The sequence below is a fragment of the Anguilla rostrata genome, chromosome 7 (assembly GCF_018555375.3).
Source record: "Anguilla rostrata isolate EN2019 chromosome 7, ASM1855537v3, whole genome shotgun sequence".
NCBI classification, from domain to species: Eukaryota; Metazoa; Chordata; class Actinopteri; order Anguilliformes; family Anguillidae; genus Anguilla; species Anguilla rostrata.
Genome location: NC_057939.1, coordinates 4930046 through 4953949, shown reverse-complemented (window position 1 = coordinate 4953949; position 23904 = coordinate 4930046). Strand labels below are relative to the sequence as shown.

General features: G+C 44.2%; 1 protein-coding gene across 2 annotated transcripts in view; it reads left to right on the top strand.

Moving 5' to 3' along the window:
- The first annotated feature begins 3814 nt into the window (after nt 1–3814).
- The window catches only part of lin7a (lin-7 homolog A (C. elegans)), a 39736-nt gene continuing 19646 nt past the window's right edge, over nt 3815–23904 (top strand). The window contains exons 1-2 of one of the 2 annotated variants that reach the window (XM_064342443.1): nt 3815–3996; nt 22659–22777. In XM_064342443.1, coding sequence (XP_064198513.1) covers nt 3921–3996; nt 22659–22777 — 195 coding nt within the window. In that variant the 5' untranslated portion in view covers nt 3815–3920. The remainder of the gene's footprint in view (nt 3997–22658; nt 22778–23904) is intronic. The other variant, XM_064342444.1, reaches the window with a different exon arrangement.

The window sequence follows — 23904 nt, the reverse complement described above, 5'->3', positions numbered from 1 at the left end:
ACAGTAATAATGGAGCAGATCTTCAGACCGGCGGCAACAAAGACAGCAAGAACAAAGAGGGGGAAGGTTGTTCCCCGCTTCGTTCAATGAGCGAGTTCAACATGCTTCCCTGTGCCGAATGACATTACTGCAGGGAAAGCTATGATCGCAGACTTCAGGGGAAAAAAAGCCTTCTTGATTTGAAATCTTGGGAATGTATCTTGTAAATATGCAGGATACACTTCTGCTCTCCTTGTTCTGTGTACATGCCCCCTCTTTTTATTAGGCTTTCACCACACTATTTTTTTGGACTCCTGGGCACTCTCTCCCAGTGCATTATGGGTCAAGCTCTGACCTGTCAACTCCAAGCAGCCACCCACACAATTTCTCAGTTTTTTTTTTTTTTTTTGGTTAGCTGTAAGCACATTTTGGGTTTCTCTGAGAGAAAAACAGCACTTTGTGTCAGTTTGGGCCTGGATAATCATCCACCTTGAAAAATGCCAATGACTCCACGTAGCACATAAATGAAAAACATCCTCTTGGTTCAGACATGTTTATTTCAGAAATTTACATTTTCCCAAAAACTTTAAATTGAAAAAGTTACAAACGCAAAGAACTGGTGCATAATGTCAGTGAGGTTCTCACTGTGTGCCCAGGGGCATTGTCATGCTGAAACAGGAAAGGCCTTCCTCATACTGCTGGGGAAGCACAGAATCGTGAGAACGGTATACTGTAGCATTAAGATTAGCCTTTCCTGGAACTAAGGGACCTAGCCCAAAACATTAAAAACAGCCCCAGACCAATGGTATATTTTCAATTAAGATGGAACATGCAAACAATATTACATTATACTTGTATATCCGCCATCCTCTTTTTATGGTTCTTACAATATAAAGTAAAATATGGTTCGGCAAAGGAATAAAAATGAATGGTGACGCTCATAACCGAATAGAGACTGCAAAACTACAGTACCCAGCTACCACAAGACTACCCCAAGGGCATGATGATTCAGCCCACGAATACCATTTCAATTTCAGCCTCATCATCTGTTTGATAGACGTTGTAACGACCCTCATTCTGGAACCACTTCGCTTCGAAACAGCAGAGACCGTGGAGCACTGCACTTCAATCTGGTTTTTTCGACGGTAAAAATATTTTCCGAACGACCGAAAGCAGGCTCCCATATGGCACCTAGTAAATAATCTCTACGTGTCCTCTTTTTCCCGCTGGTTCTAAGCCCTTCCCTCATCCAGTGGCTACAGCCCCATTTTTATTTATTTATTTATTTTTTTCCCATTGGTTTTCAGCCAGATTACGCTGCTCTGCGACGGGGCTGCGTTCATCTGCTTCTCGATAACGGGCCTGCGGTTGACCAGGGCAGCCATGTTGAATTGCCCAAAACTACCAGGGCCACCGGCACCAAAGGAAGGGAAAAGGCAGGATATAACCTAGGATGTATTAAACTCAGAACAATCATTTTGCTGTCATAACAAGTGTATGAAGTGTAGTCGGGCTTGATTATTAAGTGTACTTAGGGCCAGGTCAGCAGGATTAATCAGATTTAAATGTCTCTCGGTATTCACTTTTCCATCCCTCTTGACCTGCATACATGGTTTTGCTTAATTATGAGTGTGATCTCGGACCACCCGGGGGGAAGGTGGGGGGGTGGTTTGGGGAGATGGTGATTAGTGGGCTGTGTGTGTGTGTGTGGGGGGGGGGGATGATTGTGATTACAGACCGGATGGAGGGGGTGGTCCGTATAGGTTGGGGCAGCCCCATGATCAAGACTGGTCATTTTAATTTTGGGGGTTAGAAAACAACCACTCAATGGGGAGGAGTGATGGACTTTCAGAAGTTCTGGAAACTGTAAATTAAGATAATTCACCATTCCAGACCACGTGCGCTTCATTTTTTAACACTTAAAAAAAAAAAAAAAACAGGTTAACCAAGATGTTTGAGATTTATTTATTTAGATCTTTTATACCTTTGTGAAGCACTTCGTAAATTCATTCTTGAGAAGGTGGTGTATTAATAAACCTCTACTTACTTACAGTAGCAATACATCTCATGATATCCATCTATATGAATAGATGAATATAGGCCTAGCTGCAAAAGAAAACCATGTGTTTGTTTTCTGAGTGTTTCTCAGATTCCAGACTGAAAATTAGTGTCTTATTGGGTTTTAGTGTGTGGGTGTGTTTTGATTTGCAGTACTTCACTATTGTAGCTTAAAGCCAATGCAGGCCTCTAGCTCTTTAGCAATGAGTCAAACAGAGGATACTAATCTATTCTAATTCTTTCAGTGGAATAGGACCACACATAGTTGGCAAGGGCAATGGCTGGTCCAATTCATGAATCCACAGTGGTTTCAGTGAAGAGTAGGTGACGTTTCATGACCGATAAACAATAAATAACTCAAGATATGCACTCAAGATATGAAACAAATGCGAAGGCCGTTGTGTTGAATATCCAGATGCACTGCTACTCTCACTTCTTCTGTTCACACCAGTGATACAAATATAGCACCTCCATGTAGCACCTCCACCACACACAAAACTGAAACAAATGGATCTTAAAGACTGTTGCAGACCTTGTTTAGAGTTACCTAGCTTACAAGTGCAGCGAAAAGGAACAATAGTTGTCACATTTTGATGTCTTGGTGTTCCTTCTAAGCAGGTGTCCCTGCTGTTAAGTCGTTTCCACTCCTACGGTCACAAGTCTGTCGCTGGGTTTGTATCGTATTGCATGTGCATTCAACCTTCAAGGGGTTCATACGAAGTACGAAGCTCATAAATCAAATCTCAGAACATTTCAGCTCCTGCAATGCCTTCGTTTGTAACCTATCACAACGTCAACAAGTCACACGTCAGCTGCTTTTTTTTTTTGTGAACACATAGCCTGAAGAACGAGGGGCACTGTGGGAGCAGGCAAAGCAAGCACAGCCATATGGCTTTCCATGGCAGAACAGAATTAATTACAATTAATTACAATTTATTTAACCTGATCCGTTTTGGGGGAAAGTTTACTCGCGGTGGGCAAGCAGAAAATACGCAGCAATTACTATAGCAACGGTAAAGGAACTGGCTTACTCCACGGTGCGTTTCTGATAAACTGGAGTTCATTGCCGAAAAACCCACTCGTTGAATATACGTGTGTGCAAATTAAGCGTCATGCCCGAGTCAGCCGTACAGTTCTCACACAGTTTTGAGTCATAAAAACGCGAGTCTGTAACAGACGCTGGGGTGGACTTGATGTCACAGCGAGAGAATGAGGGCCGTTGTTTTGGCGGGATAATGTCCTCAACAATTGGCCTCTCTGTGACTTCCCAGCTGCTACTCCACAGACGCAGCTCTGGAGAGAGAGAGGGCCACTGTGGCAGAGCATCAGTCATATCACCCCACCCACAGACAGGGAAGGACGTGGCACAGCAATGAAATCGCTTGAAAGTGAAATTCTCCACTTGTCACGTCGACTGGCATCTTTTCTGCCATTTTTTTTTTTTCCGGGAAACGTTGAATTTATTGCACCCCAGGGGGATACAGCGAGATCATGGTCGGTGGTAGTTCACAGCTCACGGGCTTCCATTTTATTGTAAAATCCATGAACATGGGGATTTATCTGTAATCCCTGCATTAGTGACATCAGCTGCGATTTAGTGCCATCACTCAAGTGCTTTCTACAGCTCTCAAGTGGTGGTCTGGAAGGCTGGAGGCAATATAACATAAATGCACAATTCACTAAATACCCTGAAATTAAATAGTTGCAGGACCCCTTATATACGCACTCTTTCAACTGTTACGCCAAAAAAGTCATACACAGACCCAACTTTTTCAGTACTTATTTGACATGACCGTAAAAAAAGACCGATATGACAGGAGGCGAGCGGGAGGTAATCCGCTCCTTCCTGGCCACTCCCATTGAAAACGGAGCTGATTCTAGTGATGCTGCGGCGCAAGGCTCTATCTCGCGCAGCAGCAGTCATGGCGACAGTGGTCCAACCGCTCACTCTGGATCGAGGTAAGACGTTGAGCGCTTTGATTTTGAAGTGGCTGTCGAGCGTGCATTTATTCGAGATGCGAATAATGTAGACTACTACAGATCGACACGTTTTAAGGCTTCAAAAAGATTTTATAGGATTTCCAGTTTCTCCCTCGCGTTGAAGGATATAATTTATTGTAGGTGACCATAGCTAAATATTTTAAGTGCGTGTGACCATTTTTCTGTTAATCGGTTAGCTAACTGAAATGTTTTACATAGTCTAAAACGTTAGCAAACCTACAGTTAGCTATTGTAGCCAACTAAATAGCTTTAGCCGACTAATTCAGTTTCGAATGATCAGATATGTAGGCTACATTTTTATTAATCATGGTTTCGTCCTTGCGTTGTTGCTTAGATTTTTTTATTTCCCGTTATGTAACATCTAATAATATTGTGTTATCGTTATTTGGAGTAGGGCTTTGTAGTCGACCCACAAAGACAAGGTTTTCAGAGTTAGAGGAATTTCAGGGGGGAATGATCACAGTTCTTATGTCACTGAAAATCAACTAACTTTTTTGACATGTCAAATAATGTCAAGCGAACCGTGATGATGAAGGTTAATTTAAATATATCCTAGAGACTACCGACCAATGCCATCACCCGAACTACACATTTAAATTAGTTTATGACGTGTAAACCAGGTTGCGAGTAAAACATACACCTTTGTAGTTGCAAGACTAGAGCCTACCAACCATATCAGCGTTTCTCTGTGCGTGTTTGCAGTAGGGAGAACTCGTTGTACTACGGCGTTTTGTCGTCTAGCACGCAGCAAAGGAGCTAGCTCAATAATAGGCTGCTATAGCACTGGCTGTGATACGTCCTTATTGTCGGCTACATTATGTAGTTCAAGCTAAAAAGCTACAGTGAGCTCAATTTAACGTCATATGGCGAAATATGACATGCAGTGACACTTTCTCCATTTTAATAGGACACGGACCGCTCTCTCGGTGCTCGCCTTTTGTTTACTTACACCATATTATTGGCAGCAAGACGTGCTTGAATGCTACTGCTTTGAAAAATTGCCTAATTACTGAGCTGATCATAACAACATCCCGTGATCGCGTATTTTGGAATGAACATTTACGCACGACCAGGACCAGCAGTAGCGCCTTGTGGAGTAATATGAACCCTTCCGCAGACACCAATAGCGTGAATCTGATTCATAATCAATCCCTGGACCGCTAACATCCATGTATGCATTTAGTTTATACCTGCCAGACGCACAGTAAAAGCCACAGCAATAATGGACAGCATGTATGGGAGTTATTGTGGTTGGCTACTGTTTTAAACGAAATACTAAAGTGTATGTGAATCAATGAAAGCAGTAATCTCTTTTATCATGGGATAATTTCATATTAAATCACCACGTGTGGGCTTTGTTTAAGATGCCACATGTTTAAAATATGACATAATTTAGTACCACAATTCACTGATGTAACTATGTTTTTGGTATACTTGTGCCATCCTTGCCATCTTCAAATACATTTCACCCCCTTCAAGCTGCCTTGGATGGAAGGGGGTCTTCAAAGTCAGCTCTGTCCTATTGCTTAAAAGTTAACATGTAACATATCCTTATGCTTCCCATTGCCATTGTGAATGTAAACATCCATCTAATGTCCAACATTGTGCAAAGCATAAAATTGTGCAAATTATGTTATAATGGCCATTTGCAATTCAAAATTCAGATAATGCAAATGAGCAATGAGCATTTAAATTAAGTTCCATAAACTGATTCCGATGGAATTTTGTAGCCTGTTTATGTGGACCTGAGACCTTCTGCGTATGAGAGGGTGACACGAGGCGAATGGATTGATCTGAAGTTGACAGAAATCACAAGAGAAAATTTACCGCGCTGCCTGCAACATTTACATTAGCTGGTCTGTGATGATTGCTTTACTGTCACCAGCAGAGTTATTCCACTCTGAGGAGGTGAAGAGCTAGTTCTGCTGTACGTACTAAAATTCATGGGCAGAACAGCTAGCCTGCCTAATTATATGAAAGGGAAGCATCACGTTGTCATAGCAACCAACCGTCATATCTACAGTCAACAGGAACCTCTTCAAGTAAGGGGGTATCCAATTACCAAATGGTACTCCTGGTGTACTTCAAACATGTTTCTAGTCATTGTGACTGTAAGTATGACTAAAGTTAGGCTTTAATTTAGGGTTCTGGAAAAAGGAACGTACATCTTTGGAAATGATAACAGGAGAGAAATGTAGTGCACTCTCTTTCGGTGCATCTCCTTCTCATAAATATTTTAGGAAGGCAGTATAGAGCAGCAGTAAAAGAAATAGACTTGTAACCAGGAGGTTTGAGATTTGAATCCCTGGTGATGCAGCGGTGTAGTAGAATGGTATGTGAAGGGAATATCTTCAGAAGCCATTGAGCTGTATAAATGAACCATGTTTAAACTGCAATATACAGTGGAGTCCGTAAGTATTTGGACAGGGACACAATTTTTGTTGTTTTGGCCGTGTACTCCAGAACATTTCGTATTTTAAAAAGAATATGAGTTTGAAGTGCGCATTGTCAGCTTTTACTTCAGGGTATTTACATCCATATTGAGTGAACCTCGCAGAAACTACATGGTTTCTGTCCCCCATTTCGGGGGACCAAAGGTAAATGGACATATGGCAGCTGTGAGTTGTTGCATCTTCAGTTCTTGCACTAACAAAAGGTCTAGAGTTGATTCCAGATGTGGCATTTGCATTTGAGTCTGTTGCTGTTGTCCCTCAACAAGAAGACGTGTCAATGTGAAGAGAAGTGTCAATGCTAGTAAAGCAGGCCGTCATGGGGTGGACAAATCTGAATAAATCAGTCAGAGATATAGAAAAATAATGTGTTGTGTTAAAATCAACTGTTTGATACATTGTTGAGAAGCAAGAGTGCACCGGAGAGCTCAGCAGTAGCAAATAACCTGGTACACCTCAGAAGATCACTGTAGATACCAATAATATTTTCAGTTGTGAAGTAAAACCCCTTCTCAACTGTCAAACAGATCAAGGACACCCTCCAGGATGTTGGCATAGATGTGTCAAAGACTAGCATAAAGAGAAGAGTACATCAGTCTAACCTCACTGTAAGATGCAAACCATTGGTAAGCCTCAAGAGCAGAACGGCAGGATAGAGTTTGCTAAAAGGTGCATTTTAAAATCTGTAGAGTTCTGAAACAAACTCTAATGGACAAGGAAATGTGTATTAACCTGTAACAAAGTGATGGGAAGAGAAAAGTGTGGAGAAAGAAAGGAACTGCTCATGATTGAAACCATACCACCTCATCTTTGAAACATTGTGGGAGGTAGTGCTGTGGTTTGGACATGTATGGCTGTGGCTGGTTCACTTTTCTTTATTGATGATGTGGCTGCTGACAGTGGCAGCAGGATGAATTCTGAAGTGTGCAGAAACAACGGCTCAGATCCAAGCAAGTATCTCAAAACTCATTGGACCGCACTTCACCATGCAGCAGAACAGGGAGCTACGATTGGCTGATGTTTGCACATGACCCTGAAGTTGGCATGCATTTTGTGGGGTTGCTAGGGCGTTTCCTTATGCTAATCACATGATAAGGCACACACAACCGGCCTGGCCAAAGGAAAGCTATTGCTTTGTCTGTTCTCGCTTGCCTAGCGTTAGCCAAGCTACTTACAAATTGAAATGGAATCTGCGATTATGCCCCACTGTGCACAGAAGAGAGTTTCAGTTTTGTTGCTGAACGTTATTTATTTGACCCTGAATTTATGCATGAGGAGATGCGACAGATAGCAGCTGAGAGGTCAAAAAGGGAAGGTGAACTGGCATGCTGAAGACGTCTAGCAACAATTTCAGTTGATCTGGGATGTCTGAAGGTAGCTGGTGAAAGTGGCTTGAAGATCTTTTGTGTAATTTCCCCCCCCCCCCTGCAATGTGGAATTGCACAAGCAGGAATCATTTTCAATCCTGTTGATGTATTGCTGCTGAAGAGCTTCCTCTCATGCAGTACTGCTGATACTGGAAACCCTGCCACTTCTTTCCTTAAGCACAACCGGCTCAGGCTGTATTCATTATAGGAAATATTGACGACTGAAGATGAGATTAGATCTGAATTATAAGAAAATATTCAAATAATTTACATACACACAACCCCTGGAGCCATAACAGTGCTTTTTCCAGGCAGCTTTGGACTGACCAAGTTTATTTTCTTGTTTTAATCTATAAATCCATCACTGTCCCTAAACCAGCCATTCTGAAGCAGGTAGGTCATGAGCCATTCTGAAGCAGGTAGGTCATGAGCAACATCTGTAAATATCTAACGTAACCTTCATCGCGCAGAAAGGTTTCTGGGTCAATCAAAAACATACACTAAACCTGAAATAATGTCAAAAAGTCCAGAAAGGGAACTATCTCTTTTATGGACAAATCAAAATGTGTGTCATCAGGGCTGCAGCCTACAACCCAACTAGCAAGCCACACCACGTCTCTCAGCCGTGGTTTGACGGCGCTGTCGCATAGAGGAATGACATATAGGCCTAGATTGCATTTTAATGGTGCAATTGGATGGTTTCCATAAAGGCTCTTAATTGGATGAGAATGGAGAGGCGGTTTCCCGGTTAATGTTTTGGTAACAGGCATTCTGCGGCTAATTGGCTCCCACCCTGGAAACGACAGGCTTAAATTGATGGTGTCAGGGTTTTTCTGTCCGTAAAAAATAAAGCGTAACCCTGCCAGGAGTCGTTAGCCTCCGGGATGATTTATGTCGTCTCCATCGCCGCTGAATATTAATTAGTGTTAATTAGTTAATTCCTCTCGTGTGGCTGATGACGGGCCCGAGATGAGACGGGCCTGAACATTCTTCTCCCCCGCGGAGGAGGAGCGTGCCCTGGGTCTGGCCCGGCCTCGGGTGACCGGGCCGGCTGGCTAACCCGAAATCTCGAAATCCTCCAAATGTTTGCTGATCCAGGGCAGAACAGCAGCAGCAGCAGCAGCTGCTGAGTCAGCACTGGAAACCCCTTACCTTTCCGGCAGCAAGGCCAATTACACTAAACTCACTGTGTACTTCCCCTGTCCTGCTTGCGATGATGAATTGGAATGGGATGATTCTTCCATTCATTTTTTTTTTGTGCCCCAGTAGGACCAAAGCAAGGGCATTACTGAACAGCAACAGCCAAGCTTTGCCCATTAATCAACTCTGAACACGCAAAGTTTATGCCCTTGAGGCCAAATGTTAATTTTTATAGGGTCAGACACCATGACTTCCTGTTTGACTTCTTTGGAAAAACATTGAATGATGTGGCTTTGCGAGAAGTTGTGCAATAAAAAGTGGTTGGCTTCTGCAGTTTTAGTAACTAATTATGTGGTCCGTCTCTAGTTGTTATTTGGTCTGTCTCTAGTTGTTTGGTCTGTCTGTAGTTACGTGGTCCGTCTCTGCTGTCTGCTAAAATAAGAGGATGAAAATCTCTCATTGCACCCAACTGTCACAGTTTCCAGTCTCACACTTAAAGCTGAGTTTTTTTTTTCTGAAAAGGTAAAATTCTGGGGAAAATGTTCATTCGGCTGTGTCTTGAACTTACAGGCTTGGAGCATGTGTATGTGTATGATTTCAGTTTTAATGTATGTTTTGAGTTTTAGTGTATGATTTTAGTTTTAGTGTATGTTTTCGCCCCAGATAGTTTTTGTGTGCGATGAACGGTACTTTAGTTATTTACAGAACTTCTTGACGACCTGCTGGCTTTGAAATGGCTGGTATAGCAGCATAAATGTGTTTGTGGTCTGAAGCAAGAACTCTACAAGCTGACACTTCAAGTAACTCTTGATAACCCCAGGCAAGCTTAATATCTCTAATGCTAGCTAATGGTTTTATCGATAGTAACGGTTATTGCACAAATGATCTATTAAGTAATAACATTAATTTAAACAAAAAAAAACTGCACTCTCTGAGAGTGTTACACTGGCTTACCTCAGACATTCAGTCAGCATCTTTCTCATCAGTAGGCAGTAATGTGCTGCCTGTGACCGTCTCTGTATTGATAGACTACGCACTGAAGATTTAATTCATAATCAGAATCCGGGACTTGCAGCAACAGCAGCGAGTTTGGCATGCAACGAACGAGGGTCCCAGGGTGAAGGATGCACACTGTAGCTTAGCCTTAGCCTTAGCCTTAGCCTTAGCGTGAGAGCCTGGTGCCTTTTGTGTGCCGGTGCTCCCAGTTCCTGGCGCCACGGAGCGCCATTACCGTTTCAGCGGAGAGGGAGACGCTGATGATGATTGGCTGGCGGAGTAAAGATGCGGCGCACATACGGCCTGCTGAGTGCATGAGCGCGGCTGCGAAATGCATTTAAATGAGCCTCTTGTGCAGCGTTTCTTACATTACCCCAGCACCTGGGCTCCCACTTCCTATACCACAGAAGAAGTAGTGTCGACTTCAGGCAATTTAATGGAATGCAAAACATTTTCTATTCGCATTTTTATTCGCAATTGTTATAATTTGTGCTGCTTATGTCCCACAGTGGAATACACACATTGTGGACAACCACAGGTTGCTGTTTCCTCATGTAAAATCAAGTAGGTTTCAGGCCAGAGTTGCACAACTGCATGTTTAAATTGCCCTGTAATGAGACTTTATTAAATTATGAATCAAGTATTGTGCAAGCTAGCAGACAGTGCGTTTCATTAGTGTTCAATTAGTGGACATGACAGTGATGAAAATGATACAGACTACCAAAGCCTACCGGCTTGATGATGATAATAATAATAATAATAATAATAATAACAGCAACAACAATAATAATAATTATAATTACGATAATATTGTGTATTTCTTATTTATTATAATTTGTTCAAATAAAGGCATTTCTGACTCCTTTACTGAGGGCGTAAGGGTGGCTGTGGAATGCAGTCTAAGTGTGGATCGAGTGCCCCAGACATGGTGCATGCGTGCGACTTATCCAGCAGTTCTGAACTGTCATTTAATCAGTATGATAAATGTGAAAGTTTATAATAGAATAAAATAGAAAACCTAAAATAAAAATTAGCAATACATTTGAGTAATAAAAACCATGGGGGCATTTCAAACTATAAGCAGGCATTGGTCCATAGTGTACAGTGAGTTACTGTATTTCCTAACCACCACCATGGATTTTAAAGTCAAATAAAGACTTTTTTCGGCCATGGTAAATGGTAAATGGACTGCATTTATATAGCGCTTTTATCCAAAGCGCTTTACAATTGATGCCTCTCATTCACCAGAGCAGTTAGGGGTTAGGTGTCTTGCTCAAGGACACTTCGACATGCCCAGGGCGGGGTTTGAACCGGCAACCCCCCGACTGCCAGACAATCGGTCTTACCTCCTGAGCTATATCGCCCTCGTAGTGTTTGGCAGTACTGTACACTGGGATGGTAGTGTTCACCCTTGTCCACATTTGCATTATGCATTCAGCCTTCCTACGCCAGGGGCTTTATACTGGTGGTTATATATACACTTTTCAGACGCAAGCCTCTGAATCTGGTCCAAAATGTTCCTCTGGGCTTTCCCTAATGTGACTGAAAACTAATATGCGTGGGACTAAACATCGTATACAGATATTACTGAGCTCTTGGTATATTTTCATCTTACACATTATCATTTTATTTTTAGATATTTTCATTTCCATATATACATAGTTTTTTTTTTTTTTTGACCAAGCCTGAATGCCCAGTTTTGTTTGTAAGCCTTTACTGTAACGTCCTTTGAGAATGTAAAGAGCTCGCTAACGTGAACACCCTCCAAAGCTCGTTAGTCATAGCACTGGAGAATCGCCTATGCAGAAGCTACAGGCACACAGCCAGCTCCCAATCGACCATAATGGCCACTGCTGGACATTACAGTTTCATTACTGATTTTACAATGTCAGTACTGCACAGAATTAAAATAAGCTATTTCTTCAGAAATTAAACTGGAACTGGAACCATCAACAATGTGTTCAAATTCAACTGTCGTTCAGCAAGTATTTGTATTGTAGGGTTGTATCTGTTGCGAAGTGCACCGTCAAACCAGCTACCGCAGTCTAAGGCTCCAAAATGCCAAACCCTCTACACATCTAGCAGTCCGTAAGGAAAAAGCAATCACTGCACAATCTTTTTTGTTTTCTTAAAGGGAGTCTAGACAGTCTGCCCTCCTTGTGTAAGTCTATAACTTTATGCAGATGGATGGGGAGAACAGAGAGGGTGCGGGATAGAGAAGGGCATTGAGAGGCGGCTGCCGTACGCACTGCGCTGTGCGGCTTCCCGCCATTTTTTATGCGAGACACCACTGAGGAGACAGCGGCACAAACAATCCTTTATTAAGTCCAGGTTTGCCAGAGGAGAGCTCATTAACATGCCGGGATTGTGTTGAAGCAGTGCTTTGCTATTTACTCAACAGATTTTGGGGAAAGAATTCACTCTTTTTTTTCCATCACTGCCCACACTTCATTCACGCACTTCTGATCGAATGTAGTGCCAATTAAATGGGAAGACAAAGTGGTGCCCATGCTTGTGGCGTTCAGACGGAATCAGTTTAACGGAATTGTAATTTAGAATTTGATTTCGATATTATTTAAGTATGAGGCTAACTATTATATCTGCTCGTGATTCTGTTTTACTGTCTGTGTACTTCCCCTGCCGATGTTTTTGCCTGTTCATTTTTGGGTGGTGATGACAGTGCCTTTCTGCAGTGTTAGTACCATGGAGAAGCTAAAAATTATCTTCATATCTCATGTTCCTGCTCTGTGATTGGCTGAGCATTCACAGGGTCTTTGCAAACGGACGACCCATTTTCTACCTGAGTAAAATCTGAGGAAATTGTGTCGGTAAATCCAGATATAACTGGTATGGCTCACCTGTCAGATAGGTATTCTGAGTCATGGTGCCCGTGGCTGGCCGTATGTGTTCTGGGTTTTACAGGCGAAGGATAATAACTGGGTTTGCTTCTGGCACCAAATAAAAGAATCATAGCAATTATGCTACAGCTGCGTTGTTAAGTGAGTCTTGGAGATGAGGGAATTGTGTTCCCTTCAAGGACCATATCCCACCATCACACAGACAGCATGATATGAGGCCTAATTACAAATTACGAAAGCACATATGTGCAGTGTTACAGATGTGCAAAATATATTGGAATCAACCCAGCGGCGAGAACACCGAAGACACTACAGTCTGCGTGTGATTCCAGGCCGCAGAGAAGTCATGAAGAACATGGTGATGGGGTCAGCTGGAGGCCCCGTCGATCTGTAGTCCTTCTGTGGGAAATCACAAGCATTTTCCAAACAGGCCCCATCGATCTGTAGTCCTTCTGTGGGAAATCACAAGCATTTTCCAAACAGGCCCCATCGATCTGTAGTCCTTCTGTGGGAAATCACAAGCATTTTCCAAACAGGCCCCATAAAAGAGCTGAAGAGGCCACTACGAAGGAAATGGTGTCACACACACCGCTGGTCAGGGGTGCTTTCTGGAAATTATCACTAGTTGGAGACATTATCACCAGTGTCCTCCTCACACTGTTGCTGCAGTGTACTGGCAAAGTTAGAACATTGACATTCCACCATCATTGTGAGGACATGTTGTGTTTGCTGGGACCAGGTTTTCTATGGTAACCAGACAGCTGCTGCAGTCCCCCTGACCCTCTGCTACTCTTCCTCACTCCCTTTTGGCTGGTGGCGGGAGATTCGGATGATGCATTGCGGTTTAGGAATATTCATGAGGAGGTGTGCCCGAGGACGGAACATCCATCGCCACCGGGTAATGTTCCTGATGGTGGCTTTTCATTAATATTTATGAGAGGCTTCAAGTTGGAACATTTCCACTTCAGAAGTAGCAGAGATGGCTACGAACGGGGAGTTGACCGTTTGGTCAGTACAGAGAGTCAGAGGCCATGCTGTCAGGAAATGAAACAGCCTTCATAAAACACATGATTCCACCATAACCACAGTGGAAACAATTTAAAGGCATCTGTAAAAATTTGTTTGGGAATTTTGGTCAAAGGTTTTCCAAATGACCTTACGTGGAGTGTCAAGTTTCATCAAACTGAACATGGAATAATTTGTAAAGATGACATGTTATCAAAGCAGTTACAGAGTACATGCTTTTTGAAGGCTAGGTTTAGGACAATATGCTTAGTGTCAAAAGGTTACCCGGATCTCTAATACCACACAGGATTACTTTTCATATAATGTCATATAGCATGCTTATGGCCACAGATTATTTTTCCAGTCCGTGTTGTATTTATTTCTTGCAACAGGGTTTTTTAAAATGAAGCCCATCCATCATGGCATAGTGTTGCGCACCATTCGACCGTGTTTGTAATCAGTACAGCAAGTCGTCGTCATAGTTTTTGTTTGGGGCCATACCAGCAGATGCGATGTGACAGATTGACTTTTTTTACAGCAGCTCACCTGGAGTGCTGCTGCAGCTGCTAGTTCAGGTGTGTCATGCAGTTACAGACCACTGGCCAACTGCCACGTGCATTTTAATGCCCTGGGACCTTACCATCAGGGGTTAGCGTGAGAGAAGTAATGGCCTTCTCCATGTGAGTCTACACTCAACTCCAGGTCCTATGAGCCACCCTGTCTGGAAGTGCTTGCCCTAACCATGCGCTGCACACCACCTGATTTCACTAATTACTTTGCCTCCTTGATTCAGGAAGTGAGCTCATTAGTGAACTCGGGTGCATGTTTGGAACGGATGCCTGCTGGGTGCACTTGTGTTTCCTTGCTCGAGCACCCTTCGGGAACCTCTTAGCTCCTCGCTCCTAAGCTCCTTCAGGGAGCATTTAAAGGGTTGGAACGTCCTTAAAGATGGCAGACCTCGATTGACTTCCAGGTCACTTAAGGACCAAAGAGACAAGGACGGATAAAATTAGTGTCTGGAAGGAGCTGTGTGCACAGCGGGACCTGGAGTTGAGTAGCCCTGACATAGACCCTTCTCAGGGTTGACCCGTTCTTCCAAACCTCAAGAGGTACTTCTTCAAGCACATTTTTTGAAGGGCAGGTTTATTGACGCGCCCGGCTGGCTTTGCGGTTCTTTTAGGAGACATTTTGGTAGGACATGTTCCTGGAATTATATCATGCTTGTCCGTGTCATTCTGTGACAGTGGCACAATTTCAAAAAATCTGTCAGCAGGGTATCAGTTGGGCTTAGTTTGCAGTTTCAGTGTCAGAAAGAGAGAAACATTTTCCCTCAGGATCATTCTGGGGACCAACACCGCGTAGCATGACAGGCAGTGTCACAAAAAAGGATTGGCGTAGGACATTATGTAATAGTGTAGTAGAGTCTTATAGTACAATGTAAAGCCTGGTATAGCGAGTATTCTAAGGTCCAGGAAAACAATTGAGCATGTGACTATCTGGGCTGTCAACTTGAATTCCAGCAGTTACCCTGCAGGTTTCCATGGTGACTACTTATACAATTGGGGACTAACTGTATTACTATAACTGATAACCACTATTACTAATTTTAAGTGCACAACAATAAATTGGCAAATGTACAGTTACATTAAGTGTGGAAAAGGAACTCACAGCAACATCCAAACCGATATCAATGATGAATCTACTGCCACACTGCATAAAGACATATTTGATTTATTTTGCACATCTTGCTACTTATCTTTAGACCACAGGAAAAAAGATTACCATCGACCAGCAATTACACAATACAAAAGGACAAAACACACATCTGAGATGAAGAAACAGCATTAGACTTAACACAGCAGTGAGAGGCGGCTTGATTTGTGTGATCAATTAACGGAGACATTGATCAATACAAATGCTCTCACTGGAAAGTGGCTCACCCAGAAATATGTGCATATTAGGTGACGTGTTAATCGTGGTAAAGCATTGTCAGAGAAGGGAAATAAGGAATACAGAATACATGAGAGATGCATGCGAATGGGATGGCTGTTCGACAAAACCAGAGGGATAACTTGGTATTCTGCTGCACAATACCATCCAAAATACTTTGTGGGGTTTTATACAAGGTTTATGGAGATGGAAATGGACATTACACACAGCACTGGAGCATTAAAGGACTTTAAGACACTGTTGGAACATATTAACGGTCTGGATAAATGCTACTCTCTCATTGCGCAACGTGGAAATCATCTGCTTGACCCCGGCGAGGAAGAATTAATAAAAATCTACAATAAATTCCTGCAGCTGACGAATGCATGTGAAAAAGAGCTAGAGCAGGTTAATAGTAAAGACTGAACAATAAACGGCAAGCGGATTAAAACATTTGCCAATGTCACATAAAACGGAACTAAACTTTACAACCTTGCTCAACTGATAAAAAATGAACCTTGTTCAGTCAATGAGCTTATAAATTTCTGAAAGGTGATTTTTGACCAAACTAAGATTGCAGTCTGGACCTAGAAAGCATTCCACTTGACTTCATTCATTCAAGGCCTGATGGGTAGTGCCTTTATCTTAAAAACTTACAACCGATGTGTGCGAAAAACGATCAAATGTCTTTAAATCAATTTTGGCACAAAAATGAGTCAGTTTAAGGCCAAGGGCTGCTTGTCAGTTGTTGCCGACAGAAGTGTATCTTATAATGGCCAGTTTTTCACACGTCTTCAGTCCATGAAAGAACAGATAGTAAATCAACTGACAGGGATTACATTTAAACGGTAATTACACCCTAGATATCTTTTTTTTTTTTTTTAAGCTGTAAACATGTTTGTATGCCTTCTTTATAATGAAACATTTTAATCCATGCTGCTATTTCAACATTTCTGAAATTATATATAATTTGGCAGAAAAAAACAGGTAGAAAACATTTCGGTGCTGCCCTCTTAAAATGCTCCAATCTGCATTCAAATCTGGCCCCACCCCTCTTTGGAGGTACTGCTACGTGTAGCTATCCAATCAAGATCCAGCCACAAGATTGTTGCCGCCCAAAAATTTGTCTGCCTGCACCTGATTGGCTGGATTCATTTTGCCCAACGTTTTTCATTGAAAAACATGGCAGCCTTTTCATTAACTTTCTCATATTTCACCTAAACATTCCACTAATTAGGCCAGTGCGATAAGTAGGCCATGTATTTGCTGAATCTTCATATATGTTTCATATACGACGTGCAATGCCTAGTTTGACAGTTTGATCCGAGATTCACGAGCCAGGCATAACTAAAAGGTACAAATTCATTTGCATATAGAATACTTCATGCAAATGAATTGACACACCTTGTCTACCCACCCCAGGATGCATTTTACAAAATTGTGTAGTAGGCGGAGCCAGGTTGAACCAATGAGTTTCAATTACTCTTTAACTACAAAATTTAGTACGTTTGCCGTTAGGCATATGTGTGATATTCACAGCTGCCCCTGTTTTCATCCATGTCCCCCAGCTGCGAGTTAACGCTGTTGTAGGGAAGGTTGCTTATTTTAAATCAGTACTTCCCACTTGTTTTTGATGGACGTATTAATTTATTGCTCTGTTGTCTAACACACTCCAATCAGTCTGACACATAAGTGTCAACAAGCATCAACATTGCACTGTCAGTCTTCTCATGGTACAGATTAAGTGGTAATTGAAAGATGAACAGAGATGATTACCACAATTAAAGAAGGATTGTGTGACTCATGGCAGTCAACCACTTGCTGCTGGAGAACTGAAATGCACGAGAAATAACAGCCTGATTATTTCTCTCGGCCCTAACAACGAGATAAGAAATAAAAGAGCTCGGTTGCTAAGTTACGTGTGTTGTGCGCAACTCCAATGCCAGCTTAACTTTCCAGCCACAGGTCTGAGGCGGCGCTATGACCTTGGCTAGCTGTGGCGTGTGGTTGCTGCACGTCATCCAGGGGTTTCTTGAGTGTCAGGGTCCCATGGGCCCGCCACCTGCCAAGACCTTCGGCGAAATGTAAACACCTGAAGTGCGTTTACAATTGCTTTAGAAATGTGGTGGGAATTTTGGGAACAACAAAGGTGGTTTCAGATGATGTCTAAATGGTCGCTCATTATAACTCATTCAGTATGAATTTAGTTTAACGATCATTTCAAAACATCACCGAACTATATACACAGAGTAACAAACCTGTATTCGTTAAACAGTGCTGTAACAGTTTATAGCAAAGTGAGAAGGATGATCTTTCGCTGCAGCACAATATCGAAAGCTGTCAAAGTGGCACAGATGTTTCAGACAGGACAGGCAGTTCTTACATCATTTTCCAAACTCTCTATGCGGCATTTGAAACGAGGGACTTGCCCGTTTTACAGCCTCGTTAGTGGAATGCCAAAAACGAGTGCAGGGATTAAGCTGCCGTTGATCAAGGCCGTAAACCGGTCGTAAACCAATCAGATACAAGCGCCGGACGGGGGGAAATTACGATGGCCTAACTCCTGATTTTAATGTGATCCTTATCTTGCCGTGTTTCTTGCTGATCTTGAGTGGTTCGGGGGGGGGGGGGAAGATGGAAGATTGATACGGGATCCGTGCAGGTTTTGCTGTCTCAAGTCAAGGACCTCGCCCCACCAGCCCCACCAGCCCCACCTGCAATTTGTCACTGTTCTGCCGTGACTATAAAAGCCCAGATTGGAGGTGTTGCGGCAGATATACCGCGCTTTCTAGCGGAGCACGTCTGAAGCGACCCTTTTCCGAAGCAGAGCTCTGGATGACTGTGGAGGCGCACTGCCTGGCATTAATGAGCGTGGAGGCTTACCCGGGCGAGCACGGCCCCAGCCGTTCTGCAGTCGCAGCTGCATCCCTCATACAAACAAGCAAAACAATCGCCTGTAGCCTCCAGTCCTCATCGGTACAATCCAGTGATAAGAAAAATGTGTGTGTGTGTTTGAGCGTGCGTTCAGAGCCTTTATCTCTGGTGGCTTCGCTGATGTTGTCACTGTCGATGTTATAAGTTATAAGAAAGTGCCTCAGAATGAATAAGTCGAATGAGATAAGTAAAACAAATAAATAAAATATGTCCCTTTGTTCCACTCCTTTTGCCAGAATTGTGTATCTCCCGGTCACTGAATGTTGTGGTAGAGTTAGTGCAGACTGCCGGGCATCCTTGCATTGGATTCAAACTGAAAGCGAGCGCCTCCGATTTGTTTACATTGGCCTGTTTAATTCTGGTGTGTGGCCAATAAGTGTATTCATCTGTCTGACTCAATCCAGTTTTAATAACTCTGGGAGAACGGAGGGACAAAACCAGAAGGAGGCGAGCAGTGGTCCTCTCCTGGCCCACAACAGGCCTGGGAACAGGGGCTGTTATCCAGGCCTAATGATCAAACAACAGGCAGCTGCTTCGGTAATCAGTATTAATGAGCTACAGCTGTTTGCCATGCCTGTGAATGGAGCCGGTGCTGTCTAAGGACCACCGTCACCCACCTGTGTTGTTGCCGAAACGTCTGGGGCTCTGAATGGGGAGCGGTCATGAGCCACGACTCAGGAACAGGTGAGGCCACCGGGGTCCTACCGGCACCGTGTGGCATTCGGTCCGCCGGAGAACCGGATTGGTCTCGGCTGGAGTTTTTGTTTATTCCGGTACAAATCGAAAAAAAAAAACCCGCAGCTGAAAAGCAGGCCAGCTATGAACTGTGAGCTGCAAAGCTGCCACTCAGTTTTGCCTTCTTTTGTCTTTGTTATCTTAGTTTGTTGCTTCAGTTAATTGTTTTCGCCCGGAGTCCGTGAGGGGGAAAGGGTGAAAGTGTTCGTTTATTTCATTTCGTGTTGGAGCGCGGATGCGCTCTATCTCTCCTTGCGGCCGGCAACCAACAGCGTTTTCCGGAACTGCCGAATCTCCCTCCCAGGGGTGTCACGCCGGCGTGGGACACACCGATAACGAAAGTCACCGGGCTTTTATTTCACTCGTCGGCTGACCCTAGTGGCGACGGAACATAAATCTGCACGGCAGTGTGTTTGGAAATCCAAGGATGCGAGGCACTGAAGCTTGTGCTTGGGGTAATAGCTAATTCCACGCTTTCATGCTAACAGTCTGCCAGATAACCGCCCCATGACTGTGATGGAATACCGGGGCGTTTTATCACGCCAGCCTTCCCCCCTGTACCGACATCCTATACCGTGCCTTCCCGACAGAGTCAGAGCTAGGCTTCGTCCAAAAAACTGACTCGGGCATGAAGAAGAGGAATAAAACATACATTAAAAGATTTTCAACTGACTCATTCACATTGCAAATGACATTTGTTCTCTAGTAAACTTGAACCAGATGTGTTAACCCTTGTCTTTGTCCTCAGGGTCCAAAGTGATGCTATTCTGAATCTAACAGCAGTGAAAACCCCCAGTAATTAAACTGATAACCTTTCCTGAAGGGACCCTGTCATTAGAAAAAGTTAAACATTGCCCTTTTTTATATTTTTTTTATAAAAAGCCGTATACCGTCAGGGTACAAAGATTGACTTATGAGTCTTTTTGACCCTGCAGTTATGAAATCAGAAGGCATTATTAAAGTTAAGCTTTACACATCTATCATGGCAAGAAAATCAATCATAATGTGTGTTTGTAGTAAAAACATGAGTGTATAGCCTGAAGAAATACGGAAGGGAAACAGTTTTTCACTGACTTATTGATAAGTGACTGGATGCTTCTACATGACAAATATTGATTTAAGGGATAAAAATTCAATGAAGAGGCTTTATCACAGGGGGTCATTTGGCCCTGTTGGCATGGGGTGCTTACATAACATGATGACAACGTAAGGATTAAACAATATGTTAAGACCAGTTTTCAAAAAATTGCATTATAATAAACAAATCTAGCCACGGCATTAACTGTTGAATATTTATTGAGTTACCGCGAATGTTCATACAGTAGCCAGAGAAACATCAGTTATAATTTCCATGGATTTTACAGTTATGAGGACGTGCAGTCGCATGCAAAAGGTATTGGGACAGTTGTGCCGCACCAGTTGTTTTACCTCCGTACCGAACCCTGAATATATCCTTCAGTGTTCAGGATTGAGCTCAGCATGTAAACACTATGCAGTGCACTTTATTAAAAACCCAAATAAGTACAGGCTTATGTATTTGTATCAATGGCACGAGTGTGTCCACCTAAACCTCCAATTAAATGTTTTGTCTTAAAATGAAAATGAGGGGCTTATTCATTTGCTGTTCTAAATCACCGGAACCGGCGGAGTAATTGAATATCTCCTCGACCCCGTCCTCCCGAATCCCGAGCCGTCTGCCCTCGTTAGCACGGACGCGGAGTGGAAACCGGCCTTCCGGGTAATTAATGGCCTTTAGAAATCTCCCAGAGAGCTCGGCACTCGCGAGGTCACGCCATGCGACCGTTACGGGGCGCAATCCGCGGTTTTCGCGAACACTTAAAACGTCTTAATCAAGCTCGTTAGATCGTATCTTTAGGAAGTGAACGCAGGATCTGGTTGGAGTGGTAAACCTCGTATAACTGAAGTTTATGTGTTTTCTAGCATTTGAACTAATAACATTTGGTTTTATGTTTTCCGTTAAATGAACACAGCTGCTGATTTGGTCCTCCAGAGTCCCATGGCGTGCAGATGCTTTGCGTTTTGGTAATGGCTCTGTGCATCTGTCGGCTACGTTGCGACTAACGCTGGTCCAGTGCTTACCTGCGTCGTGTCCACGGGTGCTGAGCTAAGCGGCCACAGCTGCATCGTGCGGCTAAGGCTGCTGAGATAAGTGGACCGGCATGCTGCAGCGCTCGTTACACCAGAGTTCCGAGCCGAGCTATGGCTGCCGGCTCACGCAAGCCCGGCTCAGCAACCTCGCGTCGCCCCGGACCGATCGTTCACCCGGATCCGCTTAAGCGCCGCTCCCGTACGGATTCTCTCGTTAGCTAATGAAAGCGTTAGCCTAGCCTAGCCCGTTAGCCTAGTGGCTAGCCAAACGACGGAAAGCGGGCACCTTTTTAATTTTGCCTGTCCCCGCTTTCATGGCCTGAGCCCGTCAGCTGGAGGCAGTGACTCATCTGTGACCTTCTCCGTCTTCACGGAGGTGTCAGTAATTAGAGGAGGCGCACTTGTACAGGTGCTGTCCTGGCGTCGCGGCGACAGCTTGATTTGGGGAGCCTTAATGGGGCTCTCTGCTAAAGCGCAGCCCCGCACCCGTCCTGCGGCTCCGCCTCCTGAGCGCTTTCCCGCCTCGCGGGCGACGCCCCGTTTCTGCACGCATGCAGATGGAACCGCCGCGTAATTGCGCTCGCTGCCCCCGGGCCCCCGCGGGTCTGTTCCCATTACCCTCTGATTGATTTGTCCCGCAGTTCGGTTGCTTTTTTATTCTTCAACCGTCTCTCCCATTATCCAGGAGATTCAATTCTTTTTTCTCATCCCCTCCCTCTCTCTCTATCTCCTTCTCTTTCTCTCTCTTCCACATTCTACCACTCTCCTCCTGATTCTCTGCCTCTCTGCTACTCTTTCGCTCTCTCGACCGCTTTCTTTTCCACTTTTCCAGTGAACATTATTGTGGTTAAAAGCTGGTGAAAAGTCTGTGAAACTCCATCTAGGCATTCAGGAGAAAGCGTGGCTACCTTTGCTTGAAAAGTGAACATTTTCTAGGACCTAGCCAGGCTATATCTTGGTAAAAAACCTGAGCTATATTGGGGTTAACCTAGTCTGTTTATGTCAAGAAGTCTCAGCCTAGATTACCACCCCTGTAGACGTATAGATTCTGGCTTTTTTCTCACTGGGTTCTCCCTCTCTCTCTCTCACTCTTTCAGATGTGGCCCGGGCGATCGAGCTGCTGGAGAAGCTTCTGGAGACGGGCGATGTCCCGGGTCACAAGCTGCAGTCGCTCAAAAAGGTCCTGCAGAGCGAGTTCTGCACCGCCATCCGAGAGGTGGGTCACGCGCCCGCGACCTCCCGGTGACCTCCCGCGGCTGCCAACGTCCAGGCCACCGACTCTGCGACTCGCAAGGGTCATGAGTTCCGTGAGCCCGGGGGGGGGGGGGGGGCGAGGTGATTACCCTCAGTGCGGTCCTGGGTCGCGGTTCGATCGCTTTACTCTGGAATGGGAAATTACACTGGTCTGGGAGAGAGAGAGAGAGAGAAGGCGAGCGCATGTAGAGTCGCCGGGTTGCGCGGTCTGGCGGTTGATGAGTCAGGTGACCCCCCCCCCCCCGTCCATCCGTCTGTGGAAGGTCGAATTCTGTTTCCTGCCTCTGAAATGATTGCTTCAGCGTGAAGTCCTTCTTCACTGCCTGCAGCACTGCAGATAAAAATACTTTTTTTTTTTAAAAACATAAGTAGAACGTTCGAACATAAGGGGTTGAGAGCTCGACTGCAGTCGGTTGCTAACCAACCGCGGGTTTCACCGCCAGTCACGCTCCTCTGTGAGCTGCCGCGTCATTGGCTGGCAGATGGCCGCGCCTCTTGGTGGTCTCGCGGCATAAAAGACAGGAAGAGCTCTCGCCCCGTCGAGAACGGGGGGGTGCGAAAAAAACGGTTTTAATTATGAGACTCATTACCACGGTGACATACAGCACCGCATCCACAGCTGGTCTCGCTCCATAATGCACCCCCCCCCCCCCCCCCCCCCGCCTATCAATAACACAGCGTTTCTGACAGAAAGGAATTAAGAAGCTGCCAGAAGTTCATCATAAAAAAACTTTCCTCTCCCCCTGAGAGAGTGCGGTACAGTCTGCTTTTAATCATACCGACTGTAGAAATAACCTGGGCGTAGGGAGGAAATATCCATAGGAGGGAATCATCATTCCTGCTCGTTACATTGCTTTAATTTAGCAGCTGCTCGTAGCCAGAGTGATTTACTGTGGAAGAGAACAGGAGGAGCTCACCTGAGTTAAACTGCATGAGCGAGAGTAGCCACACCTGGCTAACTGCGTTCCCAGACCAGTAGAACGTAGGGCCAGAATCAATCAAGCAGAAAATGTATCTGGTAAGTTAACCTGTGCCAACGTAGAGCCAAAACACACTCATTCACAGAGTCACAGATAAATACAGTTAACA